This window comes from Panicum virgatum, chromosome 4K, assembly GCF_016808335.1.
Source record: "Panicum virgatum strain AP13 chromosome 4K, P.virgatum_v5, whole genome shotgun sequence".
Taxonomy (NCBI): domain Eukaryota; kingdom Viridiplantae; phylum Streptophyta; class Magnoliopsida; order Poales; family Poaceae; genus Panicum; species Panicum virgatum.
In genome coordinates this window covers 38,974,280-38,984,724 of record NC_053139.1, presented here as the reverse complement: position 1 = coordinate 38,984,724, position 10,445 = coordinate 38,974,280, and the positions used below count along the sequence as shown (strand labels likewise).

General features: G+C 42.3%; 2 protein-coding genes across 2 annotated transcripts; both read right to left on the bottom strand.

Moving 5' to 3' along the window:
* Positions 1-369: 369 nt before the first annotated feature.
* LOC120702204 (zinc finger protein 6-like) lies at positions 370-1,208 on the bottom strand. The gene has a single exon (XM_039985936.1). The coding sequence runs from the start codon at positions 1,206-1,208 to the stop codon at positions 579-581; it is 630 nt and encodes a 209-aa protein (XP_039841870.1). The 3' UTR covers positions 370-578.
* Positions 1,209-2,268: 1,060 nt separating this feature from the next.
* LOC120703930 (TBCC domain-containing protein 1-like) lies at positions 2,269-8,650 on the bottom strand. Its single transcript, XM_039988141.1, has 9 exons — positions 8,074-8,650; positions 6,693-6,833; positions 5,567-5,971; positions 5,306-5,410; positions 4,964-5,104; positions 4,482-4,685; positions 3,973-4,059; positions 3,228-3,339; positions 2,269-2,674 (listed from the first exon to the last, which is right to left on the bottom strand). Exons 1-9 carry the CDS (start codon positions 8,584-8,586, stop codon positions 2,631-2,633), a joined length of 1,752 nt encoding a protein of 583 aa, XP_039844075.1. The 5' UTR covers positions 8,587-8,650; the 3' UTR covers positions 2,269-2,630.
* Between the last annotated feature and the right edge of the window lie 1,795 nt (positions 8,651-10,445).

The following is a 10,445-nucleotide window of genomic DNA, read 5'->3' as shown; positions in this document are numbered from 1 at the left end:
GTTAATGCCATCAACCAGCCATTAAAAGATTAGTTTCTGGTCATTCGTTAACAATCATTAAAAGATCAGTTTCTGGTTATTTGTTGATAGCCATCAACGTGGTATACTGGTATTATCACAATTGTAACTACCCCTTAAAAATATGGGCCTTGGGATTTATTGATCATTTTTTAAAAAAATTGGCTCCTGGCCCATTTGTTCTAACATATATGAAGCTGACAGCTACTTTTTCAACAATTGCTCGGTTTCGTTGTAATATAACCGCAGGTGCTAGAACTCCTTGTCAAGAAGTCTTATATTCCGTTATAATCAGTGCGCTCTAAAAAAAACGAGCTCGCATTTCAGTCCACCAAACAATGAACACTGCAGTGGTGTCAAAACAACTAGTAGATGTTCTCCTCCTGCACTTTGCGCAACATCAACTGAGCTATGGTATATGCAAAGAAAATGGGACTTGCGAAGATAAAGAAAAGAAGAGAAGAAAGGAACTCAAACATAGATCTTTGATTCTGGCGTGCGAGCGACATGTTGTTCCGTTTCGCAGTGGGCGAGAGGGTGGGGAACGGTTTGTATTCCGTTCACCATGAACTGGCTGGAGCAAGGCTGAGACGCAGGTTCAGCCCCATCGCCGAGGCTTCCTCGGCGTCGACATCAGCCGGAGGTGCGCGAGGTGGACCCATGGTGGGCTGGTGCGCGAGGTACACCCAGCTTGGGATAGGGCCCGGCGCATACGCGTTCGACCCGGCGTGGCCCAGGGCCATCAGGTGCCCGGGCGGCGGCGGCGCGACGAAACCCGCAGCGCAGAACGCCGCCAAGCCGCCCGCAACGGGACGGGCGGCGACGGCGAGCTGGCGCGCGCGCTTCAGCTGCCGCCTCTCCTTCTTGTGCGCGTTCTGGTGCCCGCCTAGCGCCTGCGAGTTGGCGAACTCGCGGCAGCAGTACTGGCACTCGAACCTGCGCCCGTCCGCCGCCGGCCGGCCGTCCCGCGGCACGACGATGTCGGTAGTGCCACCGCCGGCCACGTCGTAGCCGAAGATCCTCAGCGACGACGACGCGCTCGGCCTCAGCTTGGTGGGCTGCTGGTCGCACTGTATGTCCGCCATGGATCGATAACCACAACTTCCAGAGGAGCTCAGCTCGTCAGGTCGTCGGCTGAAGTGTCGGGGATCAACGGATGCATGCGGCGAAATGAAGGGATGCGCGCGCATATGTAGCGCGCGTGGAGCGGCAGCAAGTCACGCCTGCTTGAGAAAAACGAGGGGGGCGGATGAGAAGAAAACGATCGAGGGGTTTGCGCATCTAGCAAGATGGAGAGTTAGGTGTAGGTGAAAATAGAGGAGATGGCCGCACGCAAGCTTCCAATCCTAGCTAACTGGTGAATTAGGCTACTATGATTGTTCTAGAAATGGAGCATGCATGGATATGGCTACATGTGTCATGTGTGTGCAAGTATTGTACATCTTCCAGCACGCGTTCCCTATATATGCGGGTAATGCCATTTCTCGTATCGCTCGCCCCGTGTAAAGGTATGCGTGTCATGCTGCTGTGACATGATGGACCATGCGTACGTGCATCATTTACTTGCATAGGACTAGTAGAGTGAGCGTGTAGCTTTTCAGACTGCCGTTACTTAGTCCTTTCTTGTCAGTACCAACCACATAGAAGAAAATATTGAACCCAACATTGGGTCCAGCCGTCCAGTCCAGACAACCAATGCAACTACAAAACTTGGAGTAGTTGGCTAGCTAGAATCTGTATTCTGTCGAAGCAAAAACGACTTTGTGTCTCGTGGATTGTGGGTTTAGATGCGGATGGTATAAAAAAGATATAAGGGTTTATACTGGTTCGGGTAGAAAATTTCTACGTCCAATTCACTGCTGCTCGCATATCTTGCATCAGTTTGTAGGAGTGTATAAACAGCGAGAGATGGACAGGGTCCCAAATCTCTAGTGTGGTGCTACTCTCGATCACCGCCGAGGGAGACGACAGCGTACCGTGATGGGGAGGGTCAGGATCGGAGGCCTGAGATGGAGAATAGTGTACACGGCAGAGTAAGGTGATAGCACACACGAGGTGCTTGTGTTACCTTGACAGGATCTTGAACGATTCAATTGTATGGGGTTGCTATGTCGTCAGGCAACTGAAAAATCTAATACTGTCAATTTTCCACTCACCTGGGCAAGACCTCGTCAGTTCATGCATGCAAATCTTAGAATCTCGGGGCTTTCTTTGAGAATAAATAATGAGAACACATACACAGTATCGATGTGAGCGACCCCATCTGATGGTCAAAAAATGTTATTCCCCACGAGAGGCCGAGATGAAAGAATTGAGTAACCGCTATTCAGCAAGTCTTATGAAGGATATAAATACGAAGCCAGAAAAAACCGAAGATTTACAGCGACCCTACGACCAACAAAGGGAGGGAAGTATCAAAATTTAATTAGAAACAAATAACACACAACATGCTTTACATACTTCCCTCCACAAACACTATAGGCTCAACGGCCATCTGCATTCTGCACAGCCAAGTCACAACCAGTCCGCTTGGATGTCTTGGATGCGCGGAATGGAATGGTTGGAGGACAATCCCGCACATGCATATACGCACTTACAGATGAACCCCGCACTTATTCACCTTGCAAACAGTAGAGCTGGCGGATATTGCCTGAAGCTGAAATAAGATAACAAATTATTAGTGCTCACGTAAAACATTCCATTCCAGGTTCAAGTCAACAAATATTCGCAGCGGACAAGATTCCAAAGGAGAATATCACAACTTCTGAAACAGCCTTTGGGGATCATAAGGCTAACTGAATTAAACAACTGAGTGACTGACCAATCTCGGAACATATGAATCAATGTGTTCAATATTTGAATGTATAATTCAGGAACGACAAAATAACAGTCAACCCTCCAACTATCTTAAGAACGTCCCAACAGTATTTCTGCCCATGTTTCACAAACCCAAAACTCAGTTAGTCCTAAATCCTGACAAGGTCCCATACATTTTTGGGGTGGTTGACAGTTACCAGTGATAGACACAAATGTGCAAGCAATAAACTGGCCCACCAACCAAGCAACTTGGGCTAGGGTAACATGATGGGCTAACTTAACAAGAACAAAACCCATACTGAGTCTCAAACTGGTAGGACAACAGATAGGCAAAAACAAAAGCCACGGAAAACATTAACCTATCATCATAGTAGTGCCAAAACATAACTCACCATATAACCAATCTTTGAACTGAGCATGAAGGGCACATGCCAATTCTTTCTTCCGGTTATCATCAATCTCTAGTTCCCGAATATTCTTTTGAGTATCTTCCAGAGAAGCATGCTGAAAATGTACAATAAAAAAGTTAACCTTCATAAAGATGTCCAAATACCTTTTTTTCTCCCAGCATTGCTCAGGAATATGCTAATAAAATGTACGAGAAAATAAAATGGAGAAAACTAATCAACCTTCGAGTCCATTGATCCAACAATTCACACATAACCCTATATGTCCCACCACTGCACGGGATCATCTTAATATTTCGTTCTAAACCGTCATGCCACTTAAATTAGTGTAGAAATATCACTACTCTGTTTTAAGGTGCTGGGCAGCACTCAGGCACTAGAGGGAGAAAAAACACTTGGCCTAGCACCTAGGCGTTTTCCCCTCTTATTTTCTCCACTTTTATGTGTTAATAGCTTAATATACAATACTTTCTCTATTTCCAATATCAATTGCCAAGATACAACCAGCAAGATACTAGGCGGAGATTGAATCTTATCTTATCTTTTAAAAGGAGTGACATTTATTGTCAGTAATGAAATCTCTGAAAGCACACCAAGTGACATTCTATGAACGTTGTTAGATATATGATCAGTGTATGTCTGTCTTAATAATGTCCCTTAATTTCACATAGTTACATCAAAGACAACTGTTAGAAAACCATACAAAATTAATATCGGCAATCATGTATACCTTTTTCCTTTGGGATGCCCAATAAACTTCAGGCAAGGTAAATGGATTGTATCTGGTAGGCCCTTGTGGCTCGAACCAACTAGGAATCTGCACAGAAATAGCTAGACTGTCACTTTATTTTTTGCGTGAAAAAAATACTATAGGCATTTAAAATGCATCAAATGTTGGGTTTACATAACCAAAACACAAAGTATTGCAGCCCATATTCAGGCACGGGAAATCTATGGAAATTAAAACATTGTCAATTTATTGACTGGATAGATTAGTAACAACCAAGATGCTAAAATATGACTTCGAAGACTCCAACTGCTTTGAACACATTGACTACGAGAAAAAAAAAGTAAAAATCTTATTAATGCAGATGCATCACATACAACATGTTGCCAAAGCAAGACATCCACTCAGGCGCTCAGCATAAAATGCATAAGAATTTGGTTGAATTTATAGAGGTTTTTCAATTCTCCTGCAAGGCTGGAATAATCTAGGAATCAAATATATAGCTCACATACCAAAAAGTTCATAAATAGATCTGGGTCTAGACAAGTGGCAGACTCGGCCTGGACATCAGAAACCCCAGCAGGATGAGAGAATGAATCGTGTGGATCAACAACTTCCAATACGAAAGGTTTGTCCCACTTGTTGACATTAGGATCCACACCAACTTGTGCCAAATGCTCCCCCAGTTGTGGATAATAAGTATTGAATGGAGCAACCTGTTAAAAGATAAGGTAATCATGATATTGAAAAATTGAAGTACATGTGGTGAAATGTTTTAACTAGAACTTCCTGAAACTAAATTGAATAAATAAAATCGTTCACTTGAGTTCAACAAGTTATTTTTGTGTATCTACATCCTGCTAAGTTTTACCTTCAACTGTCCACAATGTTCTTTATCTTTTTATATAACATGATGAAATATTGATATATTATAGAGTACAATACACTAACATCTGATTAGTAAGAAAGCACAAATCGGAAGAGCAAAACTCACTTGTAATTTATGGTTGTCCCCCACAATAAGTGGTTGGTTATTTACTCCCAAGTAGAAGGTACATTCACGACAATTGGCAATACAAATTCGTTTCGAAGCTGCAATAATTTGTACTCGTTCACAATGCTCCACTTTTACAACCTGACAGCATATAACTTCTTTGCTTTAATACTAGATAAGGTGAAAGATACTTGGTTCTAGCAGGTGAAAACTGAAAACAATAGAATAGAATTCTTATTGAGAAAGAGTGTGCATAGGAATTTATGAAATCATCCAGGAGTCTCATAATGTACTCAATATCCAAAAGAAATATGATACAGATTCAATATATGAAATACATACCTTACCAATAGCACCAAGAACGATGGTAGTGTCAGAACATCCATAGACGGTTGCATACTTAAGTGGGGCTAAAATGTAGATAACAGAATCATGGCAGTTCAAAACCTACAAAACATCTCTTAATGTTATTAATCAATGCCAATCTCAGCTTCAAAATTCCAATCTTGAAGCTACAAGATGGAAATACGAAAGGCATTGGACACACGTATTTCAGTCATTTTCAGTATCTACAATCAGCTACAAAACCAAACAGAAACATACCTTAATTGAATGCCCTTTCATATCAGATGCTTGTTTGACAACAGAAGTTTTGGACAAACCCTCCACAAATGTTGTATTTCGGTAATATCCAGAATTATTTGGGGCAGAAGTTCCAGTAGGTGAACTGCTATGAATTCTTGTATTCGTGACAGCATCAGACATTGTGACATCAGGATCAGATGCATTCTGTTGGCTGTTTTCTTTTGCTGAGGACTTCTCTGCCATAAATTCTAATGTTGAAGTTATATGCTGCAATATCCAATCATGAACCAGACTAGCAGGTACAGGAGCAGCAGGCATGTCTGGATCAGAATTTGCAAAAAAGCTAGCTCCTTGGCTTAAAGGAGTTCCTTCAGAGAGCTGCAACAAAAATCCAAGGTGTTCAAAGGTCTCCACAGTCAATACCTGCATATAAAGCAATTCTAAAGAAAGTTAGCACCCAAGAAATCCTCAGGTAAGTATATCCTACCGCAATGCATGCATGTCATGTTTCATTAGAGAAGCACAATGACAGAAATGTGGGTTATTGTGTTTGGAAATAGTAAGGAATGACTCATGTACACCAAGACCTTTGTCCAGTATCTCACATCTTTTTAGAAGATTAACTAGCTATATTTTGCAATTTATCAACAAAATCTCATTTCAAGAAGCAATATAGTAAATCTCTTACATTCTTCATGCTACCTAAACCTGGTCTGTGAAATCACATCATCATTTTATTTTTAATATAGCAATGAGTACTGCACAGGAGTTTCTTCAGGTAGTTTTCACTCTTCTCTTTTGCTCACTTGTAAGTATAAAGTACCCAAAATTATAACTAGAATATTATGGCAGTTTACAATGCGTATCAATCGGATTGTCTGCAATGCAGAAACAAAGTTACACGTTATTTATATTTATCATCTAAGAAACTAGTTAATAGTTTCTGGAGCCACAATCTTATGTTTGATACCCAAAACTACAATCAAGTTATTCTAAGTTCTCAAAGACTTCTAGGTGTGACAGTAAAACCCTGGCAAATTGTTATCTGCACAAAGCTTTGCCAGTACTGATGTTAATCAACTTGTAGCATAAACCTTAAGAGAAACATATACATATACAAGATAGGGAAATGTCAAAAGCTAACCATAGAATCATCGCCCTCTCCATCAATAGAATCTGCCAAAAGTGTTAGGATGTTGGCCATATGTTTTTGCAAATATGATAATTGATGAGCTTCTTCATCTGCTTGTGAAGGCATAAACCGACGACTATTGCAGCGTATAAACTGTAAAATGACAAACATGTATAAAACACTAAGATTTTCTCCTAGAAAAAATGCTTGCCAAATAAAAAAGTAGAAGCCATGTGTCTTTATACTAGCAAAAAGAAATAGATAGTGCAACTTGTAAGAAATGGAAATAACAAAAAAGGTGTAGTAGCAACCATGAGGAGTACTGTAGAACACTATCATGTTTGCTGAGATCACTTTCAAAAAAGATTTTTGATATTTTGATCCAAGGAAACAGTAATACATGATCGCATTTGGAAGGAAAATATAAACAACAGGTGATGGCTCATTGGTCAGATAACCACATTTTGCACTGAAGTATTGTCATTAACACAAACCTTGTAAACAATCTCTGAATTAGTTAGCAAAAAGAATCAGACTTGTTACAGCAGATCTTACATGCTAGTTTCTCAATTCTCACAACTTTTTGAAGTACTAATGCGAGAAGTATAACAACGACAATTGGTGACCTATCAGATCTTACAGCACTTTATTTGAAACACTATGGTGGCTGTAAAGTTGCATTAAAGAACAAGCACATTTAGAATATGCAGCATCGCAATCAGCTACTGCAACTGCAACATTGGGAATCAACTGCCAAGAAAAGATTTCAACATTTTTTACTGCCTCACAATCAATCATGAAGCGTGAGAACCAGTAAAGTGTAGCGAAGTTAAAAAAGAAAATATGTACAAAAATGCATCTGCACATATATCCAATGATGAAACGAATGGTAAGGAACAAGGAACAGTACAAAGTTTCATCATGTTCTCATCAAGAAGCAATCACATTTCAAAGTTGACATCTATAATAATTGGTTTGAACGCCTTTCAAGTTGAAACTAATTAGATATCCCAGCAGCACGGCTGCTGTTTTCATGTGTCACGTTTTCATGTGCAGTAGCCGTTGGGGCGGCTGCTCTAGACCCTCCAGCCGGACGGCTTGATTGCACAGCCGGAGCCCAGCAGCTGGATGCAGCCCACAGCAGCAGCCAACGGACCAGCCGAACACGGTGATCAAGCATGATAGGCGCTAAAGGCTTTTGATCCGTTTCAGAAATGGATGATCGCAGTCGGACCAAAATCAAAATGAAGAAATCGCTTGGCCGCTCTGCACTCTCCACTCAAACAAACACTAATCAAAAGTCCATAAATGACGCGGAGTGCCACAAGCCGTTATGCGCGGGAGCTATCAAAATAGCACCCCGGGAGGGGTGCGATCGGGGCCTGAGCCTGACCTGGATCGGGGATAGCGCGGAGAGGCACCCGTCGAAGGCGGAGGTGGACGGCCACACGTCCGCGACGGCGGGCGAGTCCTTGTGGCCGCGCGGCACGAGGCGCTTGTAGGACTGGATGTAGAGGAAGAGGAGCAGGTCGCGGAGGTCGGCCTCCCCCACGCCATCCTCGCCGAGCGCGGGGTCCTCGGCGGGGAGCACCGCGGCGAGCGTCCCGAGCGCCAGCGCCGCCTGCTCGGCGGGGATCTGCAGAGCCTCCGCGAGCGCCGCGGCGCCCACCCGCGGGCCCCGCGGCGCGAGCCTCTCCTTCAGCTGGGCTAGGGTTTGCGTAAGCGTGCCCTCCGGGAAGATCAGCTTGGGGATCGGCAGGAGCCCGTGCTCGAACGCCTCCCGCCGCGGCCGGAGCGCTGGGGCGGGGGCGGCGGCGGCCGAGGAGGGAGAGAAAACTCCGTCCGCGTCCGCGTCCGCGGCGGCGGAGGGCGCCGACGGGGACGCATCCAGGGGCTCGTCGGCCATTGCAGGGTCACTACCGAGAGAGAGAGAGAGAGAGAGAGAGAGAGAGGCAGAGACAAGACACAGAGATCTGAAGAGGGAACGGTGGAAATGGTGCGAGAAATGGGGTCGTGCTCGTGCGAACTCCAAATTTTTTTCTCGCTTGTCGAATTTCAGGTTTTTTTATAATAATTTCAGGTTATTTGATTGAGTTGCGGCCTGAAGGTGGAAAATCATCTCATGTTGTTTTGACCACATTCTTTCTTAAAAAAACGACTCTTGGCACGCGTTATTTTTTTCAATTAGTTACTGTAAAGTACTTTCCCTCATCCTAACTTGTTCTGTCATTTTAACTTTTTTCAAGACGCATAGTTTTTCAAAGCGACTAACAATTTTCGTATAATTTAAGTCATAAAATGCTCGACATATAAAACATAGCATTTCAATAGTAAAATAATTTAAAATGTAAAATGTTCCGTACATATAAAACATAACGTTGGAAATAAATTGAATAGTAAAATTACTCCCTCTAGTTATAGTTTTACTTGAAATTTGTTGTGATGAGTTTCCTCTTAGTGTTTACGAGCCCTCGTCAATAGTTTTACCTCCACAAGTTTCCACGTCTGGCTCATTCTCAATGGGAGTTTCATAGGAGTTTCATGTATATTAATTAGCATGCTATATAGGATTATATGATGACATGGCATAGAATTTAAGAAGAAAGAGAAGAAGTCAGTTTTATCTAGATGAAACTCTCTCTACACAAATAGCAACACTCTATGAGTCTTAAAATTAAATGCAACATAGATCCTAGAAAACCACAACATCAAATTATGCATTGAGAGAGTTAGTTTCAATCATTGTTCCATAGTCTTTTTTGCTTATGTGGTTGTTTTGGAAACATCAATTTGAAATCCTCCATTAGAATTGGACTGCCTTCTCTTCGTGATGTAATCCTTCTTCGATCGCTTTAACACGTCTTTCAAGATCTTTCTGTCTTTTGCGAACGGCCTGCCGGCCGACTTGGCTAGTAGCGCTCAATAGCGCCTCCTACCTGCCGGCTGGGGACGGATTTTCCGGCAGGCAGTGCATGGGTAAAAAAATCTCTCTCGCTGTGCTCACTGCAAGGCATGGCCCTTGTAGGCATGGGCCAGGGTTCGGAGGATTTTTTCGCGGTCGGAGAAGCCGTGGTCGCTTTCTTTTAATGAAATACGGTGGGGGCCGTTTCACCCCGACCGCATTTTTTTTAGATCTTTCTGTCTTTTTGCTGCAGCTGATATCTCATTGGGTTTCAGCCCTTTATTTCAACGTACTCTCTAGTATCTAGTCACTACTATCCCTGTGCGAGCCATCATCGAACATTCCCTATAATCCTTAACGTGTTTAAACCCATAGATTAAATAAGTTAAGAGTTGAAAGGAGATACATTTAACCTAATGTGACGTGTCCGTCGTATTCGATGGAGAATGATGATTGCATCATTCTGTTTTCCTAAATGTGACGTGTGTTATTACTCCCTCCAATCTAAATTATAAGGCATTCGAAAAATCTTAGAGAGTCAAAGTAATCTCAAATTTGACCAAAATTATAGAAAAAATATAAAGATTTATGATATCAAATTGATGTACTCTAAAAATATAACTAATAAAGAATCTAATGGTACTTAGTTTATATAATAAATGTTATTATTCTATTATATAAATTTGATTAAACATAAAAAATTTTGACTTTCCAAATTTATTAGAATGTCTTATAATTTGAAATGGAGGTAGTAGTTATTTTTTTATGGGAGTGTTATTAGTTATTTCATTTCATGATGATAGCTGCGAATGGCATTCCGAGGCAGCCCAGGAAACGGCCTCGTGGCAACCAAAGCCACCGCC